This window comes from Notechis scutatus, chromosome 3, assembly GCF_049901735.1.
Source record: "Notechis scutatus isolate UNSWTSFEM ecotype Mainland chromosome 3, rNotScu1.2, whole genome shotgun sequence".
Taxonomy (NCBI): Eukaryota; Metazoa; Chordata; class Lepidosauria; order Squamata; family Elapidae; genus Notechis; species Notechis scutatus.
In genome coordinates, this window is record NC_142011.1 from 32,483,888 (window position 1) to 32,499,997 (window position 16,110).

Here is a 16,110-nt window from a genome sequence, read left to right on the forward strand (position 1 = left end):
GTAACTGGGCAGGGCTAAGAGCAGAGGTGATAAGACCCCAGCAATGGTATAGTTTTGTATTAGCATAATTATGTAGTTTACCTTATAAGGAAAAATTCCCTGTTCCTGCTATGACGCTTGCAAGCAACCTAATAAAAGGAGGTACCTGCCTTTTGTTCAGGGCCTTTTCATCCCGAGTAAACATTGTGTCCGTGTGTTTATTCATTTACCATGAGAGGCCCAGGGCTCTGAACTCAGACCCTGCCCGTCGCCAGGGTGTGGGCAGCAAAAAACCACATTCCTTAGGATATCTTGTGAGGTGAGTGAGACCAGCTGGCATCTTTAAGTGGTGCAATGGATCTAAGGATTGCTTTTCCTGGGTGTGCTCTTTCTGGAGAGTTTAAATGACCTCTCTGCTAAAGGGTTTCACTTTATGAGCAAGAGTTGGCTGCTGATAGTTATCAATGTATTTTAACTATTTTAATTCCTCAAGGTACTCTGGCACCCTGCCTGATTTGTAATTCTGGCTTGCAGGTATTTAATCTAATGACTGGTATTTAGGGCAGCTTTTTGCAAGCAAAGAAGCTTTTTGTATTTTTGTACAGGTAATCCTTGACTTACAACAGTTCATTTAGTGACCATTCAAAGTTACAGTGCCACTGAAAAAAGTGACTTATGACCGTTTTTCACACTTACGACTGTTGCAGCATCCCCACTGTCATGAGAAGCCAGGTGAGAAGAAGTGCCCCTTGACATGAGTGATGTCAAGTTGGGCATGCCCACTCAGTCACATGATCATCAAGCCACACCCACCAACTAAGCCACGCCAACAAAACCAGTTGTTAAAAAATGTGAATCCCACCCCTGGAGGAAAGGCAAGGAATCTGTGTTCATTTCTGGCCTTAAGATTCAAAACAGGATCCATTTTTACCAACCTACTATAGAGATGGGAGGGAGATCCGGGATCTTGATTTTGTTATTATTTATTGGATAGTTGTCTGAGTTCTGCTTTTCCTCAAATATCATGTAACAATAGCTGGTTGTAAGCAACATGCAGCAAAGAAGGAAGCTCAGGAGAAAATTCTTATATTCCATTCTGGAAAGCAAAAAAGAAAATATGTTTTTGCTAAGGTCTCAGATATCTGAGGAAAAAAAGGTAGGTCATATATCAAAAGTATAACCATTTTTTTTTAGCATCTGTGTTTCTTTGTCCTCCCTCCTCACTTATCATTCCTTCGCCATAATGGACAATTCCATTTTTAGTCTGCTACAACAAAACAGAAAAGTATAGAAAGGCACATTCATCATTGATTAAAATGAGATGATATTTGATCAATAAAGTTAAATAATTATTGCATAAAGAAGCGGTTTTAAATCCTTTTTCATCCTTTCTTGAATATCCCAATGTGCCGAGTGCATACGTATCCTTGCAAGAAGCAGTTCTGAATCATCCAATAAATACCTCTGTGAACACTGAAGCTCAAAACCAACATAAGCACCATTTACATATTTGATTGTGGTCACCATAATGTCTCATCTAATTTCAATTAAATAATTCTGCAAAACACTCAACCCAGGAACAAATATGAAATCTCTAGTTTATGATTTAGAGATACCGTTTGCAAAAACTCATATATCCATTGCTTAAAAAGGTTGGTTTGGTAAAATATATATGAGTCAAATACAGAAATTCACAATTGGATGTAGTTTATATATGTCTATTCACTTATATTTTTATTATATTTGTTTATTTATTAGATTTATTTGTTGCCCATCTTGCCTGAGGCAACTCTGGGTGGCTTACAAAATTAAAAGCTATAAAACCGTAAAACATAAATATTTTAAAAACGATAAAATAGAATTTACCAAAAAAGCACGATTACACTTAAAATATGGGGAAGGGGAGAGCAGGATGCACAAAGGGGAGAGGTTTTATGTTTGGGGCAACGTTAAATTTATTTATATAGCAATTACTTTTTAGGTATGTGACATTAGAGCAATTTCAAATTGTACAATTATTTTCTTCATTTAAAAACCTTGCAGAATGAAACATAACACCAGAAAAAAAATCTGTTCAATGAACAATGTTACAATGTTCATTCCACTATATGATACAGTAGAAAGTAAGCTAATTTCTCCTCTGGACATCTATTTCCCCTTTTTTTTATTCTTGCAATTTTCCTTTATTTTTCTCACACCTTCAAAATACTTTCAACCATCTGGTAAAAGTTTTAACATATAGGCACTCGCGTATAAATACATTAAATAGACAAAATGTGTTTGTTAGTCAATAACTAAGATAACATATCGAGTGTCTAGAAATTGTAGTTCATACTTAATATATATTACTATATATATTTCCTTTTTTGTGTAATAATATTCAGTTAAAAAGGTGGGGGTAAAATTATCTATGATAAAAATAAACAAAATATCACTTTAATTCTTTAGGAGGCAAATTTGACAATATTTACAGACTATTTTGAAATGCTAATATTTTCTCTTCTTTTAGCATCAAAATAACTCTTACCAAACACTACCAAACACTACAAACAATTACTTAATTTTGCCAATGTAAATATCCAAATACCAGTATAATAATGTTATACTGTAAATATCCAAATATCAGTATAATAATGTTAGATTCCTTAAAGAATAGAAATTCTAGAATAAAATTTAGATATTTAACATCCATAGAATTAAAGAGGCACAGAACTGCGCATGAGAAAATGAGAAAGGGTTTTTTTTAATCCATAGAACAAAATTGAGTAACAAGGTTGAAATCAACCAATTACAAAAGAAATAAAATTTTGAACTTTGCTGATACAGAAACCAAAATACAATTCACGTATGGCATGTTTGGATTTCATTTTTTTTCCAGAAATTTGTTAATCACAGCCCTTAAAACATAGAAAAACAAAAGAACAACACATAAAGTAGGAAAAACAATTACTCTTACCTTCAATTGACATTTCAAAAATATTACATATATGCTATCTTTATTGCAGAAAATACAATCAAAAATGGCAAAATCAAAACCAAAACTTTAAAAATGCAGAATTTCAAAAGAAATATTAAATGTATTCATTTACTTTAATCCAAATTCACATAATAATATGTTTTAAAAAGCCCCAAATGGAGATTATAATAATTTTCCCCATAAACAAGCCACTGCTTACAATATTGATTTTAAATATAAAAAAGAAAAATGAAAAGATGGATAGAAAGATTATTCCAGATATTGTTTGGCTGGTTCTTAATTAAATTTTTCATAGCTATCTTAAAAAAGAAGAATCCCAGGAAATGTTTACGAGTTAAGGGATAGAACTAAAAATTATGATAGAGAGATTTATCCTACCTAATTGGCAAATGACTATTATACTCACTGCTCACTAGTAAAAATTAGAGCAACTTTTCTCTATGTTGTCTTCTTCGCTCTAGGAGAATATGGGTAATGCCCCTAGATATTAGATAGAGGCCCCTCCCTTTTTTCCAGGGATCCTGTAATTCACATCTGTTTGTAGCATACCTGGGCTGGCTTGCTAGCTGTCCACAATTTAATTTGCTGCATACGGCAACGTGATTTTACTGATGATAATGTGTGTGTGTGTGTGTGTGTGTGTATAATACACACACACACACACACACACACACACACACACACACACACACGTAAGTAAAGTAATCAAGAGAGATTTCTACTAACTTTAAGGAAAATGTCACCAGATGCATTTCAGATACAAATAATTTCAAATAATTGAAAAATATCCACTAATACTTCCAGCCCTGATTTCTTTTAATAAGGACTAACCCTGTTTGCTGCCTAAGAAGAAAATTACTGTGCAAAATAAAATAAATTATCAATATTTTTTAGCCCTTTTCTGATATTAATTTGAAAAAGAAATTATAAGTTAGTAATTGGCTACAACAGAAAGAGCAAATAACCTACCTGAAATATTTATTTTAAAAGCCTTTCTTTTTACTAATATTGATCAGCAAGATAAATTTCAGTATTTTGATATATTATAAAACTGTTTTACAGCACTCTTTTTAAATATTTTCCCATGTTTAGGAATAATTTTCAATAAAACATTCTTACCCATTTTTGATCATTACATTTAATAAAATTGTCTTTTCTCCCTTTTCTCTGAATTAAGGAAAAAAATTGAAGAAAAGCATAAGAAAGTATAAAAATAAAGTGGAACTATATTCTTTAAATCAGAACCTGGACTAATCAAGGTTCTACTTCAAATAAAAGGTGAACTTATTGGAAACAGAGTGTATGGCCAACAGAGCCTCTGATCATCTCCTTCCATAGCATCACTGCATGTCCCCTCATTTTCCTAAATTGCCAATGGCCATGGCAGTAAGAACAAATGATAGCAAGTATTATTGAGCAAACAGTTATAAATGGAAGCATTTCAATGAAAGTTTCTTGGGGATCCCCCAAACCTAAAACTGACACTGAATGGATGTCTTGTTACGGTGCTTCTGAAAAGTGTTGAACTGATTATACAATCCAATCATTTCTCTCAATTTCCATCACAGCCATTACCGATTCTTTTTTGCTCATTTTCAACAACACACATATACTAACACTGAGAAGATAATACAGCTTTCTTTTTTTTGGTGTGTATGTGTGTGTTTCTAATTCTTTAACTGCCTTTTCTGTGTTTATATTGCATTTTATGTTATTGTATATTATGAACTTTGCAAGGTCATTCGGTTTTCTCCCTGTCAATTTTCAATGTCCATTGTGTATGTAGAATACCATAATTATGAATACATTTTCCCTTTTATTTACATATCTCATCTATTCATTTATATGATTTGTATCATTTCTGTTAAGGCTTTCTATTATGCCTTGCAAGATATATTACTCTTATAAAGAAGCCAAAACAGAATCAAATATAGAGTGCAGTTCTATGCATGTTTTCAAAATCATTAAAAGTCATGAGACTCAGACTCAAGGAAATAGATGTAAGATTGTACTCCAGCATGATTTCAATTAAATTATTTTGGTCTACAATGCTGTGGTCTCCAAGAAAGGATTCTCACTGACAGGAGGATGCTGTTCTGACCCAAACCTGGTTCCAGGGAAGCAAACATGAGACAAAGGTAACAGCACAACACTTAAAACAAGATGGATCAGCAACATTAGCAAGTATTGAGGGCCCAACTGGCAAAAGAAAGCTCAGGACAGGTTTTTTTGGAAACATGCGGAAAGAGGCCTTCATTCATGCAGTGGAGGACAATGGGTAAAATGATGATGATGATGATCAATAGTAGTGGTAAAATATATCTCGAGAAGAAATGGTGTTGCTCTACTTGCCTGATATCACTACACAATCTAAACACATCTACCAATATGCTAAAAACAAACTGGAATTTTTTTTACGTGCACTTCATTAATTGCAGCAGAGAACAAGAACAGAAGGCAAATTTCATAAAAGATGGCAATTCTGACTTGAAGAAAATTATGTGTATTCTATTACAGAGCATAGATTCCATTTTTACTAAAACAAAAATAAAGAAACAAATCTTAATTGAAAGGATATAGAAATGTTGACTTTTTCCTCCATTGGTGTATATATACAAGGTACTCAACTCTATAAGTCATTTGGTGACATCAAGTGCTGCAATAAACTCCATTAAATAGAACTGGTGATGCTTGATAATTTCAGTGCCACAAAGTACAAACTGTCTTAAATAAAATTGAAGTTAATTTTATTATGCATTTGAGATTGTGTATTCTTTCTCACCTTTTTATTATGTTTACACTGGAATGATGGGAATCAAAAGTTTATAATTAAAAAAAAAGACAGAAGCAATTTCAGTTTACTTTGAGTGAAAAAACTTGGCCTTAATTATTATTTTGTAAAGTAAAAAATGATTTCATGGGGACATCAATATATATCATATCTTGGTATTTTATCTTTTAAAAATATAAATATTCTACTCAACTGTTTCCTCCTCCTGTCACCTAAAAATAAATTATCTATCTGAAGAAAGAGACACTTGGTCTTTAGTAGAAACTTTGCATTCAAAGTAATCTAATGACTGAACTTGGCATGGAACTAAGACTTTATTGCAGTTAGTTATGCCTACATAACATAACATATACTTGGAAGGAAGAGCTTTGCATCTGAATATGAATTTAATTTCACATTTTGGGACTAATACATGCAAATAAAAAGTAAGGGGCGTGCATAAGTGCACCATCGTGCCTACCATCCCTGTCCTTTTGTCCCCTTTATTCATACCTATTTCCTGTATTCTTACTCATGTTTATACTTATACCTATTATCTTGTAAGCGACTGACAATAAATAAATAAATAAAAATAAAAATACTGTAAGAACTTATTTTATAGCTTTTGTAAAGCTCTTCAAATTTCACAATGCAGTTTATCAATAATTACAAACGAATGAAAGATTGTTTTTAAAACTTTGTATTATACAAAATTTCAGAGATATCAAGAAATTAATCCCACCACCAAAAGCATTTCAAAATAGAGGGCTGAATTATATGAGTGATTTATGAACCGCACAAACATATTGAACACATTTAATTTTCCATGCCCTGGTGAAAAAAATAGAAAATATCTTACATCAGATATCCCCAGGGCTGTGTGCCCTCTCCACTTCTCTTCTCTCTATACACTAATGACTGCATCTAAAAAGTTCCCTCTGTTAAAGTACTGAAGTTTACAAATGATACAATAGTGATCAGTCTCATTGAAGACAACGACAAACCTTGCATACAGACGGAAGGTTGAACAACTAGCCTTGTGGTGTGACCGGAACAATCTTGAACTAAGCACACTCAAAACCATAGACATGGTGATAAATTTTAGGAGAAACCCTCCTATATTACCACCTCTTACAATACTAGACAACACAGTATCAACAGTAGAGATCTTCACGTTTCTAGGTTCTATCATATCTTAAGATTTAAAATGGACACCTAACATTAAAACATCATCAAAAAAGCACAACAAACAATGTTCTTTCTGTGCCAACTCAGAAAGCTGAAACTGCCCAAGGAGCTGTTGATTCAGTTCTACAGAGGAATTATTGAGTTCTGTAACCAAATAAGACACAGACTTCAATGGATAAGTAGAACTGCAGAAAAAACAATTGCTACCAACCTGCCTTCAATCAAGGACCTGTATACTGCATAAGTCAAAAAGAGGGCTGTGAAAATATCTATAGACCAGAGGTGGTATTCAGCAGGTTCTGACCAGTTCTGGAGAACCAATAACGGAAATTTTGAGTAGTTCGGCAAATACCACCTCTGACTGGAGAATTTACAGTATCCTTCCCCTGCCACGTCACCAAGCCACGCCCACAGAACCAGTAGTAAAAAAATTGAATCCCACCACTGCTATAGACCCCTCACATCCTGGACATAAATTGTTTCAACTTCTACCTCAAAATAATGTTATAGAGCAAGGTACAGCAGAATAAGTAGATACAAGGACAGTTTTTTCCCAAATTCCCATAACACTGTCAAACTACTGTATTTATTAAGACTGTATTCTATTATTCTTCTCATCCTTCCTATTACCTATCTCCTCCCATTTATGACTATAACTTTGTTGCTTGTATCTTTATGATTTATATTGTTTTATTTAGTTTCCTAGTATGATTTGATTCCTTATTTAGTATCCTATGACTATCACTAATTGCTTTATCTTATGATTCTTGATGTATGTATTTTTTTAATGTACACTGAGAACATATGCATCGAAGACAAATTTCTTGTGTGTTCAATCACACTTGGCCAATAAATAATTATATTTCTAGGTGAAGAAGAAGAGAATACATATTATTCAAATACCATTATTGCCATATGAGCTTTTAAACCAGCAGGCCCAATCAAAACTGTGCTTGCATTTAGGCTTATCAAACAAATTGTAAATGCATCTATATCCTCCAAACACTTGTTAAACTACTGGCAGACACAATTTGATATATTTTCAATTACTTTGGTAATTGCAGCTGGAAACAACTCAAGAACGGAATACCCAACACTTGAATAGCCATTCAGTCAATGATAAATAATCAGATTTGTGTTATTTATTTTGGATGTGTCACAATAGATAGTTTTTCAAAAGATTGCTGTAGTAACTGTAAGGCTCCTTTGGAAGTCATACGAAAACATGATATATTTTATTTATTTATTTATTTTTATCAATTAATATGCATTTTATTTATCTATTCACTTATTATACTGGTCCTGTCATTTATTTTAGTCTGCGTCACATGTCAACATTTATTGGTGAGTGGAGGAAATCTTCTGGATTGGCTTCAACTAGATTTGATAAACTAGACTGCTCAGGTAGGTAAAATGGACACCGTTAAGGATTGTGATTTATTCTGTCTGCTTTCCCTTTTTTAGTTGAATCATCTTACATTCCAGATCATCTTTATTTCAAATAAATTTATTATTTTCTGTTTAACTGTTTGGCAGCACAATTCTATATATATTCAATAGGATAGAAGTCCCATAAAATTTAAGGAAATTTACTTTCACACAGGTTAGTATAGAATTATAATGGTACACTGCAAGCTATACTCTTTTCCTTAAAAGTAAGCAATGATAAATTCAGTGTGAATTACTTACGAAAAGATATCTGTAGAAAATTATAATTTATTCACAATTAAAAATTGTGTCTATATGTTGAAAATTACAAATATTCATAAACCACTTCAACTGCAAAATATAATTACCAATATTTGGAGATGTTCAGAAAGATATCTAGTAATATTTTGATATATAATTTCACTAAAATACTATTATTTTAATAAGAGGTAAATTTTCATAAACCATCTAATTCCCTGATTCTGAATGTTTACATAAAATAGAAAATTAAATCAATGCAAATTTTCAGGTTTGCCAAATAAATATAACTTTTCTATCAAAATTCAAACATTGTCCTGGTTAAGAACAGTATCTTAAATGTTTATAAAAGCTTTCTGGTTAATTTTTTTTTTATTTCCAGCATTATATATTTATGTCTTTTAAAGTTATTGAGAATGAATGAATAAGTTTTTTTTTAACGATAAGAATTTTAAAAAGTATAACTTGAGGTAAAAAGACATGCCATTTCTAATTTTAGCATCCTTTTATTTGAACCCAGTTCAAAAATGAAGAATCATTTGAGTAATATATTCAAAAGTGATAACAGTGGAGTGCAAGTATTTATTTTATTTGTCATTAAAGACTGAAAGAGGAAAATAAATTCTATGTACCCAAGGATCACATCTGGCTATCATAAATATCTCAGAGCTTCCACATACCTTTGTGTTGTATTGGATATTAGATGGCTTGAATGCTCTGTTTCTCCTTTTTCTTCTTGCACGTTGGCAGCTAAGCATCAAGTTGTGATTTTAAAATGATTGTGGCCCTTTTTATGGTGTCAGTGAGGGAGGGGGAGGTTGGATGCCATACCTCATCTCTTACTTTACCTACCTCTTAAATTCAGTATCTACTACATAGTTTCTGGTTGTGTCACCATGATATTTGGAAAGATTTCTCCTACAAGGTTTTAGAATGTTCTATTTGCTTTGCAAGAGGTATAGAGGGAAAGAAAATGGTGACACAAGGCAACCGGATGAATTGACATTCAAAAGAGAGGCATTTCTCAGATCTTTAAGTACAGACCAGCCCAAGGAATTTGCCTGTTGACAGAAAGGGTAAGATTGCACCCCTTTTATATTGTTATCTCTTCCACAGAACCCAAATTTTTCTAGAATTTTGCTTTCTCCCTGATGAATTGTAGCAGACAGCAGCAGACTAATTGAGGGTACTCGGGGGAAGTGGCAGAGCTGATCTTCCTAGTTCCAAAACCTGTTTCTTGAATCAGCCACTTTTCTCTGTGTATTGATAGGACCAGTCTTGTGAGATACATTATAACTTTAAATACACGTTAATACTTTGGAAAAAAAGAACAACCAACAGACTATGCTTTGAAGGAATAATTATTCACTTAATTTTTCATTTGGTGGATTTGAATAAACAGAGAACTCCATTCTTTTTTCTCAAAGCCCTTTTAACAGGAGATTGTGCCCCTCCTGTGTGCGTTTGTGTGTGCGTATATGCTCGTGCGCGCACATATGCACTTGCGGTTATATAATGCTTCTAACTGGAAAAGAATCTTTCAGAACTCTAAGATTTTGATATCCATGACCCTGGTCCTTTTTTGTTTAGAGCTTTTCCTCTTTCTTCCTCAGCTCAGTTTCCCTGGTTGCAATTAGCCCATTGCTGATCATCAAATAACATAAAAAGCTGGAGGTGCATGGCATCTCTCCTAAATGATCTTTCCAAGTAGTTGTTCTGTTTCTAATTTGCTATCAGGTTACAAAATGCCCAAATAAACATCAAATAGGAGTTGGGGAAAAATGTGGTTTCATCATTTAGGCTAGTAACATAAAAACAACCATAGCAAAAATATTGCTCGTCCAGAATATATTCCTCTTAAAGCAATTATATAAAACGTTGCAATTAAAAATATAAAAGTGAATACAAGCAAAATATAAATAAAAGAATAAAAAGAAAAAATAGCACAGAAAAGAATAAAAGAGAAAAAAATAAGTACAGTATGTAGTAAAGAAAAAGAGAAGATATAAAGAAACAAGTTCTGTCTTTCATCACAACAAATTTAAACAATCTTAGTAACTTATTATCTTCTCTTAAAATACAACAAATGATATCTTCTTCTTATATATCATCTTTTATTTACCAGTTGGTCCTGGTTACTGAAGGTAAGTAAACTAATTACATTAAACTAATTGAAATTTGTACATTAATATGTGCATCTGATGTGTGATGAATCTGTGAATATGCTTTTCTTTTTAAAGCTTTATTTTGTTTTATTGTTATTTCTTTCTTTATCTTAATTAAAGAAAAAAAAGTGACCAGAATTAGTTTCATGTTTTGTCTTCTAATTTTGTGTTTTCAGGTACAATTTGAAGTTTTGAGTTTAATCCTTTTTACATCTTGATGGTTAAGCATCCATTCTAAGCCTCATACAAGCCTCACCATTCTTCACTTGGCTGTGCCTTTGTTGTGAAACTCAGAAACCGTTAATGGTTTACGCTTCCCATGCCATGAAAATATTTTTTGTGAACAATAGTTCTTCCTTATTTAATAAGATTTAGTATTGATAAAATAAGAAACTGTTCCTTGATGTCAAGGAACAAGTAGAAAGCCTATGGGTCCCCTGCTGTTTCTCAAACCTGTATTGAATTGCAGAAGTCAATTGGTAAACAGGTTGGGAATTAAATGGGCATAGTGCAATCTGCCCAACATTGCTCCTCCTGCCCATTTGAATGGTCTTAAGGGCAGCCCCGTGAAGAGCACAATTTACAGTTCATCAGTGAAGTGACTGAGCCATAAGCTCGGGTGCAACCGTCCCATTCAGTCATATAGCAAAGAAAGAGTCCCGGCCATTTGTTTTGCCAAGAGTATACTTTATTGAAGCTTAAATATACAGAAGTAGCATACTGTAAGCCGAATCTGAGGTTTTCCTATGCAAACAACACAAAGGAAATTTCCTTCTCCCCTTCCCCTCTGGCTATACCCCAATAATCTGAAAATTTCCAGGTGCTTGTGTATTGTTTTAGTAAAAAGGTGCTCAGTTCCCAGCACCTCATTGTTTGACCTTGGCTGGTGGTAGCTTCTCATACAACTCAGCTGGGCTTCAACTCTCCCTTTCTTCCTTACATTCCAATCTTTCCTCCCCCCCACCCCCCACGCAGTGCTAATGTCAGGCTGTCAACTCATGAAGCTTGGATAGGTAAGATGCGACCGTGACAAAGTCCAGGAAAGGATGCAACAAGTCCACAAGATGAACCTGTGAAAAGCTCTCCAGAGTCTCTATCTGCTCCTTTAAGCGGGAACTTTGAATCCAGAAGGACCCTCCAGATTCCAAGCCTGCTTTTATTGGAGAAGCACTACCATTTAGACTTGCCCACTCCACTAGCAGCAGAACTGCTATAACACCATGTCTCCAACTTACAATCCTTACATGGTAGGCCAGTAATGGCTAACCTCTTCGGCATCAAGTGACCAAAGCATGCATGTGCATCCCCAAAATGCAATGCACTTGCACGCCCTGTGCATGCACTCTGCCTCTTTGCGCACATATGCATGATCCCCTCGTCCCTTGCATGCGTGCGTGACCCTCAAGTGTGCACCATGACCCTCATCCTTATAATTAACTATCATTCCAGATTTTTTAAAGAAAATAAGAGTAGGTGCTGTTAGGAATCTGTCCACCAATTAGTTGGGTTGGCAATATATAAACCAACAATGTATGTTTGTAGCTTTAAGACAAAATCACTGTATTGATTTGTACTGTGTTCCAATTGGTTGATTGTATTGCAGATTGCCATAAGAGGGAGCTAGAGATCATGGCTTGCTCTCTCTGATATTCTGTCTCTCTGACATTCTGTTGCTATCTAAGGTTTATGCTGTGCTTGTACTTTGATATCTTTATTTACTGGAAATGAAAAAGGCAACCGGTAAGAAGACTTTGTAATTGGATATTCTTTGGACTGTAAAACATATATGACCTGGACCATTTATTGGACTGTGCTATTTCTTAAAGTAAATTTTAACTCAATTCAGTGTATGGCTGTGTGTGGCTGAATAACTACTCTCATAAATGTTTTCATGTGCATATCCTTGTTACTCAGGGGTTATTCTGTACATATCATAACAGGTGCTGTTGTGATTTATTAGGAAATGTGTTCACCTGTCCAGAGAAAAATACAAATGACTGCAGATATTCTTGTATAGAATAAGAAAAGGGGCTGGAGGAGGTAAGAAGGAGAATTCAAATGATTTTGTTATGTTCTCCCATAAACACTGTGTTTCCCAATTTGTGAATGAGCAAATGCACTTCCAGAAGTCATTTTGCAGGATGTACAGTATGTTCTCAGTCTATGAATTCAGTCAATCATGTGAATTCAGTCAATTTATAATATGCACCATGATTAATCAAAACCAACATACAGCATTAATCTGAGCCTCTACTGCAGGATAAATTTCTACCATCTAAAATAATAGGGAATGAATATTGATTATATTATATAATACTGTACAGTTTTACTGAGCTAAAATGCCATAAATTTGAAATGCGATTAAACTTTATGGGCTAAAGACTATAGTAGTAATACACCTAGCAGACCAATAGACCTAGTAGTAACAGCAACTGCAATAAAAATATTAAACTTAGTCACATGTGGATTAACAATTTGTTCACAAAATAATGTTATTAATATTATATAGCCTGAATTATGATTTTTATTTTTTCATTAGCTTTTATAGTGTTATGATTTATAATTTATGAAATAATTTATCAACTTTATCAAGTAGTCCTTCCAGTAGCCTGTGCAGTTTACTCCAGATTTTTAGACCACACTGCCCTCTTGTGCACACTTTTAATATTTTGAGAGGGAAAAATTATTTCAGGACTATTAATTTTCAAGTCTTGTGGGCGGTGTGAATTTTTACATGCAAACTCAGTAAAAAAGTTTAAAATGCTGAGGATGTGTCCCTAAAGGATCAATACTTTACATGAGTTGATTTATAATTGTTGTTTTAAAGATTTTGAAAGATTGGGCTATGAAGATGCTTTGCCTATAACATTTGCTTACAAGATATACAACATGGCTTGGATACTTTAATACTTTTTTATGTACCTTCAATCTTAGGGTCCTTAAAAGAAGCAACACTTGAACTATAATGAACAAAATCACATTTCATAAAATACTAAAATGGAGAATGAAAGTTATACACTTGAACTATGGAACAAAGAAAACAAACAAAGAAAGCGTCCTATCGAATCCTGTACCTGTCAAAAGTGGTGTCCCCGAAGGCAGCGTTCTAGGACCAACTCTCTTCATACTCTTCATAAATGACCTCTGTGATCATATTAAGAGCAACTGCGTTCTTTTAGCTGATGATATAAAGCTATTCAACACCACCAATAATACTGCTACCCTTCAAAAAGACCTCGACTATGTGTCAGAATGGTCAAACAAATGGCAACTTCAAATCTCAACAAATAAATGCTCTGTTTTATATATTGGCAAAAAATAAATAAATCAGAAAATAAAATACAAGCTGAATAGTCAAGACCTTGTTGATGACCCAAACTTTGTCAAGGACCTTGGAGTACGCATTTCAAATAATCAAAGTGCTAGAACCCACTGTAACTACATAGCCAAAAAGGCATTAAGAGTTGTAAACCTAATCCTGCGTAGCTTTTTCTCTGGTAATATCACTCTACTAATTAGAGCATACAAAACATTTGCTAGATCAATACTTGAATATAGCTCATCAGTCTGGAACCCGCATTACACATCTGATATTAATACAGTTGAGAAAGTCCAGAAATATTTCACAAGAAGAGTTCTCCACTCCTCTACTTGTAGAAGAATACCTTATGCCACCAGACTTGAAATTCTAGAACTAGAAAACCTTGAATTACGCTGTCTTCGGGCTGATCTAAGTATGGTATATAAAATCATACATTGCAATGTCCTACCTGTCAATGAATACTTCAGCTTCAACCACAACAATACAACAGCACACAATAGATACAAACTCAAGGTAAACCGCACCAAACTTGATTGCAAGAAATACAACTTCAGCAACAGAGAGGTCAACGTCTGGAATACTCTACCTGACTCTGTGGTTTCTTCCCCAAACCCCAAAAACTTTAACCTTAGACTGTCTACTATTGATCTCATCCCTTTCCTAAGAGGTCTGTAGGGGGTGTGCATAAGCGCACCAATGTGCCTACCGTCCTTGTCCTATTGTTTCTTTCTTTTTTCTTATTCGTATACATTTCATGTATTCATAACCATGCTTATACTTATATCTGTTATCTAATAATTGCTTGACAAAAATAAATAAATAAAATTGGAATCCAATCCAATTATTGGAAAATCAATTATTTCTAGGGTTTAAGAAATGTAAAATATATTTCATATAATTGAAAAATGAAATAAGTTAACCAAAATAATTATATCTATAATGCTTCTCAAATAACCTTTTAAAAGGTTGGGCATTAGATTTTTTCTGGTGGTGTTATAATACATTTGAGTGCCTTTTAACTCCTATGACTTCTGAAAATAAGAACAGGCAATACGTTTTTATGTGATCTAGATTTAATAATAAAAAAGAATTTTATAGTGATATCAAATGGGAACTATAGGAATCTTTTTATTGTTAATTAGTTTTCCCTTTTTTGTTAGTTTAATTGCTATAATATTCTTTTCTCTTTGTATATCTACTATACCAGGGGTCCCCAACCACTGGGCCCCAGACCGGTACCAGTCCGTGGATCATTTTGTACCGGGCCGCAAAGAATGAAAGTAGGGCCTACTTTGCTTGGGCGCCACCATCTTGTTTCAACGGCGCTTGAGAAAGTGCTTCCGGGTGAGCTTGTCAGTCGTCGGTTGGAAAGCGGCGTTTGGGTGCTGAAGGAATCCTCGTGCCTTAGTTTCATCGAAAGGGGGGGCAGCTTCGAACGAAGAGCTGTCCCGATGGCGGTGGAGTCTCGCGTTACTCAGGAGGAGATTAAGAAAGAGCCCGAAAAGCCCATTGACCACGAGAACGTACAAAGGAGGAGTTGAAGGTGGCGGGGAGAAGCGGGGGACGGCTGGCTGGCTGGTCGCTCGGCTCGCCTTGCCTTGGTCATGCGTGCTGATGCCGGTACCGGTCCATGGATCATTTTGTACCGGGCCGCAAAGAATGAATAATCGTGAAACTGGTCCCTGGTACAAAAAAGGTTGGGGACCACTGTACTATACATAGTGTTGATTTGTCCGTATTTCATTATTTAAAAATTATGGTTGGTTGCACAGATGTTTAGACTGGATTTGGCATTTTTATCCATCTATTGAGCCCTTTTCAAGGACCTGGAATAAGGATAGATGTTGTTCCGAATAAAGCTGACTTTTGCAGTTGACGGATGATGATTTTGTCAGCGCTGATGATGTTCAAGTGGTGCTCCAGATATTTTGGGATTGCACTCAAGGCTCCTTTGTGGTGGTGCTCAAGTGGTGCTACTTTTGCTTTCTTTTGCCACAATTGTTCTATTTCTAATTGCAAGTTT

At 34.4% G+C, this 16,110-nt stretch overlaps 1 protein-coding gene across 5 annotated transcripts in view; it reads right to left on the bottom strand.

The window, feature by feature from the left end:
* The window catches only part of ASIP (agouti signaling protein), a 39,244-nt gene that overhangs the window by 6,807 nt on the left and 16,327 nt on the right, over nucleotides 1–16,110 (bottom strand). Inside the window, exons 1-3 of one of the 5 annotated variants that reach the window (XM_087959446.1) lie at nucleotides 3,363–3,407; nucleotides 2,936–2,973; nucleotides 915–1,075 (exon numbers count right to left, since the gene is read on the bottom strand). In XM_087959446.1, the coding sequence (XP_087815572.1) occupies nucleotides 915–1,074 (160 nt within the window). In that variant the 5' untranslated portion in view covers nucleotide 1,075; nucleotides 2,936–2,973; nucleotides 3,363–3,407. Of the gene's footprint in view, nucleotides 1–914; nucleotides 1,076–2,935; nucleotides 2,974–3,334; nucleotides 3,419–16,110 lie in introns of those variants that run through there. The other 4 variants (XM_087959447.1, XM_026681681.2, XM_026681682.2 and 1 more) reach the window with 4 other exon arrangements.